This window comes from Ctenopharyngodon idella, chromosome 21, assembly GCF_019924925.1.
Source record: "Ctenopharyngodon idella isolate HZGC_01 chromosome 21, HZGC01, whole genome shotgun sequence".
Taxonomy (NCBI): domain Eukaryota; kingdom Metazoa; phylum Chordata; class Actinopteri; order Cypriniformes; family Xenocyprididae; genus Ctenopharyngodon; species Ctenopharyngodon idella.
In genome coordinates this window covers 14,135,270-14,152,423 of record NC_067240.1, presented here as the reverse complement: position 1 = coordinate 14,152,423, position 17,154 = coordinate 14,135,270, and the positions used below count along the sequence as shown (strand labels likewise).

Genomic DNA, 17,154 nt, shown 5'->3' with positions numbered 1-17,154 from the left:
GCTGGTCTCCCCTGGACTTTTTCTTAAAGGTCCTTAGATGATGATGTCAGAGATAGTACCTATCCATCCACAGTACAGTCAGGAAAAACCACTTTTTACAAACAAATGATACCACAGGAGAATTTAACTTACAAAAATACTAATGTGGGTCATACTGATGTACTGTATAGTACAAAGGCAAAGTGAAGTAATCTTTTCACATTTCTAAATCTGGAATTTTTTTTGTCATTTTTCATGTTCTCTCAACAGTGTATATAGAATGCAAAGCAGGCCAAAACTGTGAATGCCTTTTAGATTTGAAATGAATTGGCAAAGATGTATGGATGGAGACAGACAGACGGACAAAAGAACAGGTCAAAACACAATCATGGTTTCAGTAAATAAACAACATTTTATTAGTTAAAAATGCTTTATGAAAAAAACCCCATCAAACATTAAATTACTTTGTGAATGATGTTAATAATCAGTATAATAATCTATATAACAATTCTTTTTTTCCATTTCAAGGTATAGAAATGCTAAACCAGTGTAAAATAAAATACAGCAGAGCCATTACTTGGAAAAACTGCATTTTTTCATGAGCACAAACTATAACAAATTATAACTGAGACACTACAAAATTTAACACTGTCAGAAGTATTTTGTCTTTTTTTGATTGTACTTCATTAAACAAAATCTATATTACATTTAACAGTATAACCTAAAATATTGAAAGAACACGTGAAAGAACGCCACAAATTTGACAGTTTATTAGTATAATAAAATAAGTATATAAGAATTTTTTTTGGGCTCGTAAAGTCAGTTCATTCAAGATACATTCTGTTGAAATTTGGGGGAAAAAAGTTAAGGACATGGAAAGGTTCTTATTAAAAAAACCCCACTATTCAGAGGCACCGATTTTCTCTTTAACCTTTTGAAATTGTATGGAATAACAATGAGTAGCAACTCCTTGATTTCACCTACAAGCTTCAACAATTACTGAAATGACAGTATATTAGTATAATAAAATAAGTATATAAGAAAAAATATTTTGGCTCATAAAGTCAGTTCATTCAAGATGTATTTTGTTGAAATTTAAGGGAAAAAAGGTAAAGACATGAAAAGGTTCTTATTAAAAAAAACCACTCTTTAGAGGCACAGATTTTCTCTTTAACTTTTTGAAATTGTATGGAATAACAATGAGTAGCAACTCCTTGATTTCACCTAAAAGATTCAAAAATGACTGAAATGAAAGATGACCTGCATCTACCAAAATGGGTGATCTTTTGGTATCACTGAAAAGATCAATAAAAGTCAATAAAACATACTACTAACAACTTCATATATGTCACATTGGGCAATACAGTATCTTCTACTTAATATGGTCGCTAACTAATGCATATGGCACAGGTATAATTCTCCCTCTGTACATTTCCTTCAGAGCCGTACCGCAACACTGATCAGAGTGTTATGAGCTCATGTCTACAGTTTTAAAGTATCAGAGCCCATTAGCATTATGGGCCACATATAAATATAGAAAGTATGTTAATACATTCAACTGCATGTACCTAGATGGTAATAAAATCTACTGTACATTTAAGACAAAGGTGATATTTACATCCTGAATAAACTTTATCAAATGCGATGGTTAATGAACTGGTTATAATACTACGCAAAAACTATAATGCTATGCAAAAACGATTTACATATAGTAAAGCAGCAACGTACATTTAAATGGTCCCTTTTTTGCAGAAATGAACACCATGGATACCATGGACTTTTGCTTTTGCCTTTTTTTGGCCCCATCAAAAGAACGCCACATAATTCTCTGGGATAAGTCCAGTTTTGCCATCATATGTAGCTTGGAGCCAGCCAGGTTCCACTGAAGCGTACACTGCATGGACATTAAGACAAACACATAACAATAAAGAGTTAAATTCAGTACACAACATTCTACATAGCCTTTTGTGTTTCTGTTTCCTAATAAAAGTAGAGGCTTATAGCTCAAACCGTATCCTTAGCAACAGTACACAAAGCGCAGTTTTAAACAGAGTGTGGTTACCATTGGAGAAGAGCGCCCCTTGAGGAAAGCTGAGCTCATGACTGTGCTCCGCTTGACAGGAATACAAGGCTTTAGCCTCTCTGTAAAAACACAAGAGGGAGTTAGAGACAAGACCATTAAGGAAACTCATGAACATCACTGACAACACCAACAACACTTAAACTTTGGCTTTTCTAAGTACAGACAATATCAAGAAATTCAGTCAAATTACAGCACATTTCAGTGCCTGTCATTTAAAACGTTCTACACACAATAATTTGATTGTTTTCAGTGACCAAGAGCCTTTTTAAAACATACTTTACTGCATTTTTTTATTCATCTTTTATTATTTGCAAAGAAAGAAGGGCTGGAAAAAAGCAAACCAACAACAAACAACACCTGAATATATACAGAGCAAAGCCCAAAATCTTTCCAAGAATGTGGAATGTAATTCTAGGGATATGCAGCAAAGAAAAAGGGATATACAGTAGAATTTAAAAGTTTCGGGTCAGTAAGAGTTTTTTAAAGTAATAAATACATTAGATGCATTAAATGTAAAAAAGTATAAAAACGTAGCAGCAAACGTATTAAGCAGCACAACTGTTTTCAACATTTATAATAAGAAAAAATGTTTCTTGTGCAGCAAATCAACAAATTAGAATGATTTCTGAAGGATCATGTGACGTTCAATTTTGCTATCACAGAAATAAATTACATAAATATATTAAAATATCAAACATAAACTTTAATAATATTTCAGAATATTACTGCTTTTGACCCCAAATTGAACAATAGGAAAAATGACAGGACTATGACATAGAATAGACTTCAGAAATATCCTCATAAGATATAATAGAGCATAAATGATATCTGATCACGACTGTATTGTCTTTCTTTAGCTCAGTGCACTTTAGCACTTTAGCTATTTTAACACACATTTGTGCAGATTTACTCCATTAAATAAAAACTTTTATGTTAGATGCGATTAATCGACAGCACCAATAATAAACTTAATAATACACATAATCTGTTTATTACCTTCCTATTGTGGGCTGGGAAATCATAGGACTCTCAAAGATTGCTGCCCGGCAGGCCACACTGGGGGATAAAAGCATGCCACATTTGATATCATATCGACAGCAACTGAGATCAGTGTAACAAACTGATTTTTCATTATGACAGAAGGTCACTGAGGTTTTTTGCTTACACAGATCCCGGTCTCTGGTAGCCATTGCTGGCTGAGGAGTCAGCTCTGTATCTCACACTCTCTTTAGGAGGAAGATCAGGCAGATGGAGGGACTTGAGACTGTCTCTCTGACTGCGTGACACCAGGCTCTGGATGGAGCCGTGACAACTTCTGAAACCTGTGTGTTACCAAGAAACGTATATGTGTGTGTGAATCATTATGTCTTGGGAAAAGTATCCTTTATGTTGTTTCTTTTTCTTATGTTTCAAATGGTTACTGTAGCCGAATGCCACAAGGGGGAACAAGCGAACAATGTTTCTTTCTGTAGTCAAGGCCAACAGGCCTTGGGAGAGACTAGGGAGCAGGATTTTATAGTTAAAGGGTTAGTTCACCCAAAAATGAAAATTCTGTCATTAATTACTCACCCTCATCTCGTCCACACCCATAAGTCCTTCGTTCATCTTTGGAACACAAATTAAGATATTTTTGATAAAATCCAATGGCTTAGTGAGGCCTGCATTGATAGCAAGTTAATTTACACTTTCAAGTGTCCAGAAAGGTACTAAAAACAGTTAAAACAGTTCATGTGACTACAGTGGTTCAACCTTAATGTTATGAAGCGACGAATACTTGAATAATATGAATACTTTTTGTGCACCAAAAAAACAAAATAACGACTTTATTCAACAATATCTAGTGATGGGCGATTTCAAAACACTGCTTCATGAAGCTTCGAAGCTTTACGAATCTTTTGGTTTGAATCAGTGGTTCGGCGCGTGAAAGTCACGTGATTTCAGTAAACGTTTTTGAAATCGCCCATCACTAGATATTGTTGAATAAAGTCGTTATTTTGTTTTTTGGCGCACAAAAAGGTATTCTCGTCATTTCATAACATTAAGGTTGAACCACTGTAGTCACATGAACTGTTTTAAATACATCTTTAGCACCTTTCTGGGCGTTTGAAAGTGTAAATTAACTTGCTGTCAATGGAGGCCTCACTGAGCCATTGGATTTCATCAAAAATATCTTAATTTGTGTTCTGAAGATTAACGAAGGTCTTACGGGTGTGGAACGACATGAGGGTGAGTAATTAATGACAGATTTTTTATTTTTGGGTGAACTAACCCTTTAACTAAAACTAAAACATTTCTCATTTAGTTTAACTTGATGTACTAAAATAACAAAAACTGAAATAAAAGGTAATACAGACTTATAAAAAACAACTACTAATAAAAATGACAAAACTACTAAAACATTAATGAAAATGAAAACAGAAAATACAAAAATACAAACTATTTCAAAAATATAAAAAACCCTAATATCTCAGAGGATACTAAAATAATACTGCTAGAGAGGTAGAGAAACTGTTTTATGAAGAAGATATTTGCATTCTGAGAAGTAATGCATATTTTGGGATGTTGAGGAAGACTAAGGTGGATGAATGTGAACCAGAAGTGTACATGTTTGGAAACAGGAAAGAAACTTAATAAACTTAATAATTTGATGCAAAAATGCAGCTAAATGTACTCTTTCTTACCCTCAGAAATGTGAAGTGAAGTGAGAGAAGAGCAGGTGGACAGACTGCGTCGTTGTTCCCCACGATCCTCCATTGTCTCTCCTACGGTCCTCTGGAGAATCTCTGAAGCCGGAGAGCTTCGATCTCCTGGGCTTGTACTCAGTGCTTCTTCCCATTCTCCGTCAGTCTTGTTGGCATCCTCTTTGGAGCTGGAATCTGGGCTGGTGGTGCAAGCAGGGCTTTTAGGCCCATTGGAGGGGGGAGATGGAGTGGTCCAGCACAGACTCCCTGATGCCTTGTGTTTGGAACGAGAAGGGGAGCCCGTCTTAGAGCAGCTGTTCTGTTCTGAAGAGTGCGATGAGAGAGACTCCATACTGCCCATGGGAGTGCTACTTGGACTGCTGCTGAACGTGTCACCTGATGAAGAGAAGGGGTTAAATTGACTACTCTAACAGATGGACAAAATGCCTGTTTTTGGGGACACTCACTGTCAGCATCAGCCAGGCACAGGGTGGGAGGGTACAGGCCTCTGGATTTACGGGACCCTGAGGACAGGCAGATGGCTTTGCTGCGACGGGCACTGGCACGAGACTGAGAGTGAGAGTGAGGCTGAGGCTGTGGCAGCGGGACGTTAGGGTCAGGAGCTTGATGAAATATCTAAGAAAAAAAAAGGCAAGAAAAGTGTTTTGATCTAACCAAAGAATATCAAAGAACATTAGATGAGCAAAAATATATAAAAACAAATATTTGATAGTTGAGAAGTAGGGTTATACCATATACAGTATCTGTACCTTATTGGTTATCGCAAGATATACACTACCGTTCAAAAGTTTGGGGTCGAGAAGATTTTTTTGAAAGAAGTCTCGCTTAATAAAATTAAGGGTGACCACTGCAGTCACATGGACTATTTTAACAATGTCTTTAGTACCTTTCTGGGCCTTGAAAGTGTTGGTTAAATTGCTGTCTATGGAGGAGTCATACCTCTTGGATTTCATCAAAAATATCTTAATTTGTGTTCTGAAGATGAACGAAAGTCTTACAGGTTTGGAACGACATGAGGGTGAGTAATTAATGACAGAAATTTCATTTTTTGGGTGAACTAAAATAAAAACTAAAACTATTAAATTTAAAATGATTGATTCTAGTATTATTAACCATTTTATTTTGAGTTTATTCAGACAAAATGTTATAAAATTGTAATACTGGATATTTACTAGTTATTGGCAGTAACATGAATTATTTATTGGCTAGAATTTTAAATATTACCTTGTAAGGGTAAACCTAGTAGTCAGATAAGCAATTCTCATCTTTTATTTAACAATTCGTTCCTCTATCAGCTGTCTATTGAAAGAGAATTGTTTGTTTAAATGATCACCTTATCATAGTTTTCTATCAGGATCTCTACAACAATATTTTGAAATTTGATGTTCATCATGGCAGCAACTGTCTCTTCCTGAGAACGCATGAGTGTTGGGCCAAAAATCACACCCAGGTTAGACACGGTCATCAGATTCTTCTGACTATGTGTGGAAACCCTGTCAAAAACAGCAGAACATTTTTTTTAAAAAACACTATGGTTAGCACCACCTTGTGGAATTTAAAGCACACTCATGAACAAATGTACTAGACGTGCAGTTTCTTCTTCAATGTTTAAGAACTAGAGCGACATACACATGAAGATGTTTTATCAGAATATCCAGCATCTCTTTATTCTTGTCAGGGAGCTTGTGGACGAGGGCGTGAACAGCACAGACCCTGTAGTTCTGATCATCAGACTCTAAAAAAACAATCCAAAAGCATCTAATCATTAAATAAACAGTCACAGATGGAAGGATGAGTTCATAGAGGAGAGAACACGCTAGAACTCACTGACTGCCATGATGAAGTCTTTGTGGAGTCTGTAGGACATTAGAGGTTCTGCCAGACACCTGTAGGGAACAGAATGACTTACTTTATTTCCTTGATAACATGCAATTTTCAAGAAGTAAAGATTATGGCAATTATTTACAAACCTGAGGTAATTCTTCAGGCCACTGGTGATGGTCTTGTTATCCCAGGTGTCTGGGTCAAGGTCCATATCTGCAGGAGCTTTGGCTGCTGGAAGGGTCAAATGAACTCATGGTAAATGGAATTTGACTTCAAAAACATATGTTTAAAGGGTTAGTTCACCCAAAAATAAAAATTATCCCATGATTTACTCATCCTCAAGCCATCCTAGGTGTATATGACTATCTTCTTTCAGACGAACACAATCAGAGATATATTTAAAAATATCCTTGCTCTCCAAAGCTTCATAATGGTAGTGAATGGGGGGCGTGCTTTGAGGCCAAAAATATATGCATCCATCCATCATAAATATAATCCATACAGCTCCAGTGGGTTAATAAAGGCCTTCTGAAGTGAAGTGATGGTTTTTGTAAGAAAAATATCCATATTTACAACTTTATAATCTACAATAACTAGCTTCCGGAAGATGAAAATCTTTGGAGAGCCAGGATATTCTCAGATTGTGTTCATCTGAAAGAAGATAGTCATATACACCTAGGATGGCTTGAGGGTGAGTAAATCATGGGATAATTTTCATTTTTTGGGTGAACTAACCCTTTAAGGTTATTGTAAAATTGTATTTCTAATAAACAATCTTTTTTTTTTTAAAACAAACAAACAATAGTATAAAAATGGTACTATGTTAAAGTCTTTATGTATATGAATTTATCAGGTTTCTGTAGGAAAAAAAAAAAAAAAAAAACCTTTTTTAAATTACTAAAATTACTAAATTACTAAATTACTGTACCAAATACTGAGGTCATCAGTCGCTGAACTTTAGAGTTAACTCCACCTATTCTGTACAGTCCCATTGTGTTAATGCCTAGACATGAAAGGGAAAAGAAAATTTTTGCATTATAAGCAATTAAACGCAATAAAAAAGTTAAAATATTCTGTAAGTTAATCAAAAAATGTAGTTCATTTAGTAGCAAAATAAACTTCTTGTATTTAAGTTTAATAAATTATTACTGATTTAACCTGATAATCATATTTTTGTTTAGACATATCGTATCATTCAAACTTTGAGGTCAGTGAGATTTTTTGGAAAAAGTCTCTTATGCTTTTCAAGGCTGCATTTATTTGATCAAAAATACAGTAAAAACAGTAATATTGCGAAATGTTTTCTATTTTAATATATTTTAAAATCCAATTTATTACTGGCAAAGCTGAATTTTCAGCAGCCATTACTCCAGTGATTAATAGAAAATTAAATAGAAAATTTAAAAACACATTACAAAAAATAAAAGCATTTATTTTAAATACAATTGTTTTTATAACAATATAAAAGTCACTTAAAGGGATAGTTCACCCAAAAAATGAATATTTTGTCATCATTTACTCACCCTCAAGTTGTTCCAAACCTGTATGAATTTCTTTCTTCTGCTGAACACAAAGGAAGATATTTGGAAGAATGTCAGTAACCAAACAGATCTACCATTTACTACCATAGTTTTTTTTTTCCTACTATGGTAGTAAATGGGGGGCGAGAATAAATAAATGCTATGGTAGTCAAAGGTAGATCTGTTTGGTTACTGACTTTCTTCCAAATATCTTCCTTTGTGTTCAGCAGAAGAAAGAAATTCATACAGGTTTGAGGGTGAGCAAATGATGACAAAATATTAATTTTTTGGGTGAACTATCCCTTTAAAGTTACTCTCACTTTTGATCAATTTAATGCGTCCATTCTGAACAAAAGTATTAATTTCTTACTGACAAAAATTTTGAACGGTAGTGTACATACACGCACATAAATGTACATAATACATGTCATAAAACACGTAATGCAAAACTTAAATGAAATGAAAAGGATGCAGAGACTCACCTCTTGTTTCCACAAGCTCTATACACTTCCTTACAAAATTAAAGCCTGCTTCATTTAGGAATGCTGTGGACACAGAGAGTTTATATGTTGTATAAATATGAGGCCAATGCAGGTTAACTATTTTTGTCTTATGAATCAAAAGGCATGTGGATGCAAGTTCAAATTAAACTGTATGTCTATATTACAAACTGCCAAATGAAACAGTTCATCTTACTCTACATACACCAAAAATGACAATTAAATAGATGAACTTACTTTCCTCTTTCTTGCTCAGAAGTGCTGGAAGGGTGTAAATCTAGAAGAAATCAGAATGTGTTTATAAAACACAAAAGATAAATGCGATTTAAAGCATATACATTAATGAAATAAATTGCATAATCCATATCTCTTCACAGAAATAAATTATAAGGCCGAATATACAAAATACAATTTATAGTTTTATACTATAAACATACACCCACTAATAATCCTTTGTATATAAGAATTCACAAACTCAGCTAAATAATAACGGTGCAATGAGGGTCAAATGAGTTGAAGCCAATCAACTACAGCTGACAGCATAAGAGTCCAAACAAAGAGTCATTAGTGAAGTGTAAATTCTCAGTTGTCATCTTTTTCCTGTCCATGTGTAAACTATTCATTGCCTGGAGTTCAAAGAGCCTCTATAACAACAACTACATGTCTATAATGGGAAAAGGGAGTCAATGATAACTTAGGCTAAAGAAAAAAGAAAACCTCTTTAAAGTGCAAAAATAATGCCCATTCAAATGGGTTTCCTTGTCTGTCATTGGTCAGTCAAACAGATATCCTGACTTGGATGCCATTGGTTGAACCGAGAATAAAAGACTGCCACCCTTTATTTTACTGTCTTCTACTGTTATCTTATCAGGATTTAAAAAAATACAATCTTTACAATTAAGTTCGTGCACTATGAACAGACATATGTTTATCAAACCGAGAGCAGAGTCTCATTTTGAGCAGCGTAGGCTGGGCGGCTGCTCTTACCGGCTCTTTTCCGTCCATGGCCTCCATCCACAGCCTTCTGTTGGATTCAGAGAGAGCCTGAAGAGTGATGATGCCATGCCTGTGGGACAGATTGATGGACGTTAACTGGTGTAAGGTGAGAGGTGGTGTAAGAGTTTTGCATAATTTATCTGTTTATTTATCACCAGGATTTTTTAAATCAAGCTCTAAGCATTAAGCCTATGCATAAAGAGAGGTTTCCAAAGCTTGCAAACAAAGCTTGGAGTGTAGCAGAAAGCAGTTTTTCCTTCACTGCCATTCACCGGCTCCAACACAGCAAAAGAAATCATATTTTACCTGAGTTTTAATTAATGCAATGAATTAAAGGCACGGGTATCACAAAATAAATCAAACACATGTCTTTCTACAGGCTTTATGCCAAACTTGACATGAACAAACAGGAAAACAGGTCTCATTGCATCCGATTGTCGGAGAAAGTGTTAATGGCTGTACGAACTATAGACTATAGACTTTTAAGGTAATCAGCTAACCTAGCTAGTTCTTAATATTGTTGGTGTTTTATTCAGTTTAAATATCTAAATGTTTATGAGAAGAAAAATAAGAAAACTTTTACATATCATTCTGCATATGTGATGGACATCGGTTATGCTCATCTTTGCTCGCTCCTTTGAAGGTCTCTTGAGTAAAACAGCTCTATATTTAACAAAGCGCATACAAAAAACCTGAACCGGAAGTGATGCAACCTGTTTTACAGGTTGTTGTGCATAACCCCCATTGTGTTATCCTCACTAGCTTTACTCGTACAGCACTTAAAGTGTTGCTTGTATCACAAATCATTCAACTGACTTTTTTCTGGTTTGGTTTTGGTCAAAAAGACTCACAAATTTACTAGTTTGAAGTCTGAATCACTCAAAAGCTTCACCGAAATCCATCAGAGCGGCCACTGAATTAACATCCAATTGACTTACTGAACAACATGTCTGAATTTTTTGTAATTAGTGATATAAAAAAACAGTAAAATGTTACAAAAATAGAACTTTTTGTTTAGTATGTTTAGGGCACTGTTATATAGCATTAAAAAGTAACTTAGGGAGTGTTCACACTTGTAGTTCGGCTCTCTCTCTTTTTTTTTCGGACCAAAAAAAGAAAGTGATACATTTGGTCCTGGTTTGCTTAGTGTTCACACTGTCATTTTTAACAATAAACCTAAATACACAAAACAAAAAACAGCTTTTATGATGTATACTTATAGAACATCCAAAACATGTGCTGGGCTAAATCAAAGCCTTTAGATATACAAAGATGGTGCACTCATATTACTATGAATGGGAGAAAGTGCAACACGAAGTCCAGCCTCTCAAATATAAGAGCCAGTCGCAATTGGTAAAGTAATTATTTGCTGTGTCCGAAATCACGTACTGCTGAGTAGGAACTACATTTGAAGTTCTGAATTTAAATTTACTTCACGAACGTAAAAAAATGACGTTCTATATAGTACGAATGCGTGTAGTATGAATGAATTCGGATGTACTTCATCCGCCATGTTGTTCCTGTCACATGACCCACCAGCGTCAGTTACGTCCCTTCAACTCCATTCACAAATCCTCTCCCGTGGCCTCATGGGATAGTTAAGTGTCCATCGTATGCGCACTTCAGAATCACAATTCAGAAGTAGTAGGTCATCCTGGGACTTTTGGCCTACTGTTTTTCGAATACTATGAATTCGGACATACTGCTCTGTTCGCATACTGTTTTTTGTAATGATTTGAGCATTTAGAAACAAATATGAGACAGCTGTTGTCAAATTTCACTGGTGATTTCAAATATGACATTTAATCGTAAGTTTGGTGAACAGCTTTGGAGAATTTGATATTTCCCTGTTCAAAGAGACAGGAACTGTACTTGCATGGCTGAAATAGCTGCCCGAGAGGCATTTCAAAGATGGTCACCGAGTGAATGACTTGCCTTAAAGGGACGTTGGCTAAATACACTCATTGTATGTGCGTATATATGATGATATTTTTACCAGCTGAGAACTCACAAACAGCTTATTAAGTGTGTAAACAGTGCCAGGAATGCCTCCGTTGCACACAAATGAAGATCTGCTGCAGTTCCGACACCTGAAAAAAACATTTTCAGACCCCCTGAAAATGTGGTTCCTGGTCCCCTTGTTTGGTGCACCAAGGTTCGGACGGAAGCGTTATTTAAATGAACTGCATTAACAGAGCATTCCTTCTGGTGTTTTTTTTAATTAAACCAAACCTTCCAAGTGTGAACACACCCTTAAATTCAGTACATCAGGGGAAAGGAGCTCGGTTTTCTTAAAAGTGATTTTATTAGAACATGGCAGCAGTCCAGGATAAAAGTGCAACGTACCGATGGGCTTTAGAGAAACATTGCAGATAAGTGAACAGAAGCCCTTCACAAGGGTTACCTCTTCAGTTATGAGAAGAGAAAAGAAGAGATGGAAGGAAGGAGAGAGTGTTGAAAATGACAGACTGAAGAGAGTATTAAACACAATCTCCTGCAGCACTCAAATTTCTCTCACAGTCTTTCCACACACCTTTCCACCACCTCAATGTCGAAGCAGAATCGCTTGTCAATAGAGTCAGTCCTCCGTCTGATGCAGGACTTCAGCTTAAACATCTCAGGGGGACTCATAATCAGTCCATTCTATCAATAGAAGACAAATTATATCTAAATATAATAATGAGAAATTAAGCTAATAACATTTAAATGCTAAACATTTAATACCTGTTTGCCTCCAGATTTGAATTCAGAGTTGCTCATCGTAAACATTTTGGTCCCTTTCTCATATGTGCAGTAATGGCGACTCCATGTGCACCCCAAGGGTCCTTCAACAGAAGACAGATGATCACTAATGCACACGAATTGTTCCCGTGAACAAGAATTTATACCTATTAACAATCTACTTCGAAATCAATATTCTAAATATACACTGGTGTTCAAAAGTTTGGGGTCAGTATGTTTATTATAACTTTTATTCAGCAAGGCCAATTATATTGATCAGTACAGACTTTTTTGACAGTAAAGACTTTTACATTGTTACAATTCTTTTTACATTCAAATAAATGCTGTTCTTTCAATTATTTTGACATTGATTTATTCATCAATTCATCAATCATCCATTTTAAGCAGCACAACTGTTTTTGACCCCAAACTTTTGAACGTTAAATTATATTATATTATATTTAGTCAGTATTCAGTATTATTATCAGTATTCTAAATGTATATTATAACTTACATATTTAACATTTAGCTCTATTTTTGTTTTTTACTAGATCACATATATATATTATTTTATATTCAATTGCTCTGGCATGGATATGCTCAGGAGGATACTCACGTTTCTCTTGCACATAGAGGAAGCCCTCCATGGTCCACTGTCCTGGAGCTTTAAAGTCCTGCTCTGCAGACCTTATCCTTCTCATCAAATTCTCCACTTCCTGTCTTGTGCTCTCAAAATTATTCCTTGTCTTTAGAGGGAACATCAAAACAACAGTGTACTGGTTCTATAGGGACATCACTGAAATCCAAAGTTCAGTTTCTTCCATATGCAGAAATAAATACTGGATATTCTAATATATAACACAGGACTGATTCACACAATCAACAGTTTTATTATACTGTATGTTTAACACAACACAATGGCCTCTATATAAACATAATATGTTTGTTGGCTCATTATCAGACTGATATGTCAGGCCACGTCATCTGAAGTCTCTTACATTTTGGAGGTTGAACTGTAGCTGTTGCTTGTACGGCTCAAACTCGTGTGCCAGTTCGTAACCCTCATGATAGAAAGTGAACAGTCCCTGGAGGAAAGCTAGCAGCTGTGAAAAGGACAGAGGCAGTTTGAACAGTTGAATAAAAGCAATATCACACTCATAATTACGCACAATCTACCCATTTATAGGGTGATAGATGTTCAGGATGTGGCTATTATCATCACTTTCTTTCTGATAGGCATGTGCTCCAGAGAAACAACATTGCTGATGTTACAAGATGTGCCAATAGATTAAAAGCAGTGTAGCAATTTTTGTCTCAGTAAGAGGAAGTCTTCGTATTTTTCATCTCCCCAAATAAAAGTTGCATTTATAGTGCTGCAGAAATGGAAATTGATGTGTCTTACCGGCTCAACGAACTCAAATTTTTTCCTCTCTTGCACTTCTTGGATTTTGAAAACATATTCCAGGGAGGCGTCATAGAAGACCTGTCTTTCCTTATTTATCTGGGTGTCTGCCTTTGAAAAAATCACTTATAATCAAACCATTTAGTGAGGGTAAAGGAAATCGTTCAAAAACTATGTTATATACTGTAACTCTGGATATTTTATAGCAATAATAGAACATTCAAGTTACCTCTTGCAAAAGGGACTCTTTCTTTCTGGAAGACAGGCTTAAGTGCTTCTCCAAAACCGTGTAATATTTCTCAGTCTCCTTGTCAAATTTCTTTTTCCCTTCCTACACACACACACACACACACACACACACACACACACACACAAAAAGGTGGCATGAGTTGGAATTTCCTGTACTGTAATTTTGGTGATAAATGTTTTTTGCAGAGATAAGACGTTATATAAAATGTTAGACTTGTAAACAAACACCATGTAAGAGTCTCATGAAAACATGAGGAGAGTTTATATTTGTTTATTTTCATTCCATAGCTCAAAAACAAAGCCTGAAATTTAATAACCAGTAGATGGCAGACTCATATTTGGCTTTTAAATAACTTGAATTCAAGTGACATTTAGACTGGCTCAATATTCTGCTGAAAGCACAACAGATTTTCACAAAATTCAACAGGCCATTATTTATATATTTTATTATATATTTATAATAAAAATAAAAAATAAAAAAAAATATATATATATTTTATTACACATTATTTATGTGTATATATTTATATAATATTTATATATTTAGTTCCGTTTAATTTCTATTAAATAAATTAAAAACACTTTAATTTATAAATAAATTAAATATATATGGTTTAATATTTCAATAAAGTTCTACTTATTTCCACAACTAGCATGATTGTTTTTGTTTTACTTACTATAATTGAAAATAATTAACAAAATTTTATGTGTAGCTTTCTGAATAAGTGTTTGGATGCAGATTCTGCACAGCTGTGTTTAAAATAATATACCATATTAAATCCATCCAGCCGAATGTCACATATTTACACTCAAAGTCAGAACAAAAACTGTGAAATATAAAAAGGAAAATGTGAAGATTGAGTGTGGGTCTATAACATTAGAAAAGCATAGTTACCACCAACTAAAACACAGAGCAGCATTTTTTACATAGAAAATATGAAACTATTTATTGTGGATAATTTGACAATCTAGTATGATCCAGCAAATATACTGAACAAGAAACTAAATGACTCGTCAGCTCAGCTGAATGGGAGTGAAGCGCCACTTCAGAGCATGTGCGGCACGTACACTTCCTTAGTCACTGAGGTATCATCAGTGATGAGCGTGTTAAAGCTGATGACTCTGAGTACCCATGTAACCACAGATAAAAAAACAACAACAAACATTATGCGTATTTCCAATTCTATAGGACATCCTAAGGCTCTAAATGAGGCTGAGTAAACATGTTTACAATAGACAAGACCCCCACTTCCTGTGGCCGCACTGACTGCACCTATTTACGTTGGACGGAGCGTTTATGCGCTGCAGACCTCCAGCAGTGAGAATCTTTTTCTTGAGACTGCAACTGAAACCAGTTTGAAGCTGTTTGTTTTTCCTGTTTGACATCAGCCCAACCTTTCCCATGACCCTCTAATGGACACGCCATCTAAACCATAGACTGGACTTGCCAAACAACAGACTGGAGGAATCTCATTTTTGACATGCTTAGTCCAGTTTCTAGGCCCATCTGCTGGCTAGCAATGACATCACTCTCTCTAGGAATGTGTTCTTTCTTTTCAAGGGTAAGGGTTTTAAAAAGACATGCATGCAGGCACTCAATGAAAATATCTTCTCTGCATTAAATAAACATTTCTCAAGCAAGGGTGTAAAATATATATATATATTTTTTACACTTTAGATGTGTTAGCCTTGTTATACAGTATGCTATGCAGTCCCTAAAGGGACATGGTGATGGAAAAAACATATGAGATGGGAGGAAAAATATTTTTTCTTTTATGTTCTCTCTTTTATGTCCTCTCTTTTAACATTCTCTCACGTATTGATGTTTATATTCTCAATCTCAATTATATTTTTTCCTCCCATCTCATTTTTTCCACCACCATTTCCATTTAGGGGCTCAGACATAAAAAAATAAAAAATAGAATAATATGCAAGTACACCATCTAGGGCTGGATGATTAATCAAAAAGTAATCGAAAGTGAAATTCAGAACGTAATTTTCCCATGTCGGTTGTTTCCGTTTTTTAATCCTGTTAATACTTTCCCCTTAAAAACATACTGCTGTGTGTGTAGTCACGTGACTCCGCCCCATCCAGTCAGCGGCATGGAAGCAACACAGAGGCGAACTCAAACGCCAGTTTGTCAATTGTATGTGTTTAAAGGCTTGCCAGTTTGAACATCCAAGTGATTTTACACCATTCAAGAACAACAATATGGAAAACACCTCACTTCAGTGATCGTGAGCCGTTTTCTGTGACACAGACAGCCGAGCCGCGTTGTGTCTCTAACAACGTGCAAGCCCTGAAGCCAGATCACTTTCACTTGCGTCTTCACTAAACTTTGTCAATTTTGTGTTTTAAAGGATTAGTTCACTTTAAAATGAAAATTACAACCTCAAGCCATCCTGTATATGATTTTCTTCTTTCAGACGAATACAACCAGAGTTATATTAATAATCACCCTGATGCTCCTAAACTTTATAATGGAAGTGCACAGAAACCACCTGTTTGAAACTCAAAAAAGTGCATCCATCCATCTTAACCATACTCCACACGGCTCTGGGGGCGGGGTTTAATGAATACGGAATACAGAAGGCCGTCTGGCGGAAGCTAGATATTTTACTTTATAACTTGTTAAATATGGATATTTTTCTTACACAAACACATCGCTTTGCTTCAGAAGGCCTTTATTAACCCCCCGGAGCCGTGTGGAGTACGTTTATGATGGATGGATGCACTTTCTTGAGTTTTAAATAGGTTGTTTCCATGCACTGTCATTATAAAGCTTAGAGCATCAGGGTGATTATTAATATACCTCCGACTGTATTCGTCTGAAAGAAGAAAGTCATATACACCTAGGATGGCTTGAGGGTGAGTAAATCATGGGGTAATTTTCATTTTAAAGTGAACTAATCCTTTAAGGCTTGCCAGTTTGGACATTCAAGCAATTTCAGAGCATCGGGTCTGTATATCATTATATTGAGGTACCGCGCTGATGCACTGTGGCACACAAACTCTCATACAGACAGTTAGCTGCACATCAAGTGACAGAAACTGATTGTCAATGCTGTCCTGTGATTTATCACTAAAGTAGCTTAGAAACTCAAAAGTTATAGCATATATTTTTCTACTTTTGAAGTAACTACTTACAGCCCACAGCTTCACAATTAAAGAATTAGT

At 35.4% G+C, this 17,154-nt stretch overlaps 1 protein-coding gene across 5 annotated transcripts in view; it reads right to left on the bottom strand.

The window, feature by feature from the left end:
- Nucleotides 1-371: 371 nt before the first annotated feature.
- Nucleotides 372-17,154, bottom strand: part of arhgap42a (Rho GTPase activating protein 42a) — a 31,210-nt gene continuing 14,427 nt past the window's right edge. For 3 of the 5 annotated variants that reach the window (XM_051878141.1, XM_051878143.1, XM_051878144.1), the window contains 21 exons: nt 13,957-14,058; nt 13,728-13,838; nt 13,324-13,428; nt 12,942-13,071; nt 12,329-12,429; nt 12,138-12,247; nt 11,951-12,010; nt 9,596-9,674; nt 8,846-8,885; nt 8,591-8,653; nt 7,517-7,591; nt 6,735-6,819; nt 6,592-6,650; nt 6,394-6,499; nt 6,098-6,257; nt 5,211-5,379; nt 4,744-5,139; nt 3,228-3,384; nt 3,059-3,118; nt 2,042-2,121; nt 372-1,873 (listed from right to left, as the gene is read on the bottom strand). In XM_051878141.1, the coding sequence (XP_051734101.1) occupies nt 1,785-1,873; nt 2,042-2,121; nt 3,059-3,118; nt 3,228-3,384; nt 4,744-5,139; nt 5,211-5,379; nt 6,098-6,257; nt 6,394-6,499; nt 6,592-6,650; nt 6,735-6,819; nt 7,517-7,591; nt 8,591-8,653; nt 8,846-8,885; nt 9,596-9,674; nt 11,951-12,010; nt 12,138-12,247; nt 12,329-12,429; nt 12,942-13,071; nt 13,324-13,428; nt 13,728-13,838; nt 13,957-14,058 (2,337 nt within the window). In that variant the 3' untranslated portion in view covers nt 372-1,784. The remainder of the gene's footprint in view (nt 1,874-2,041; nt 2,122-3,058; nt 3,119-3,227; nt 3,385-4,743; nt 5,140-5,210; nt 5,380-6,097; nt 6,258-6,393; nt 6,500-6,591; nt 6,651-6,734; nt 6,820-7,516; nt 7,592-8,590; nt 8,654-8,845; nt 8,886-9,595; nt 9,675-11,950; nt 12,011-12,137; nt 12,248-12,328; nt 12,430-12,941; nt 13,072-13,323; nt 13,429-13,727; nt 13,839-13,956; nt 14,059-17,154) is intronic. The other 2 variants (XR_007927251.1, XM_051878142.1) reach the window with 2 other exon arrangements.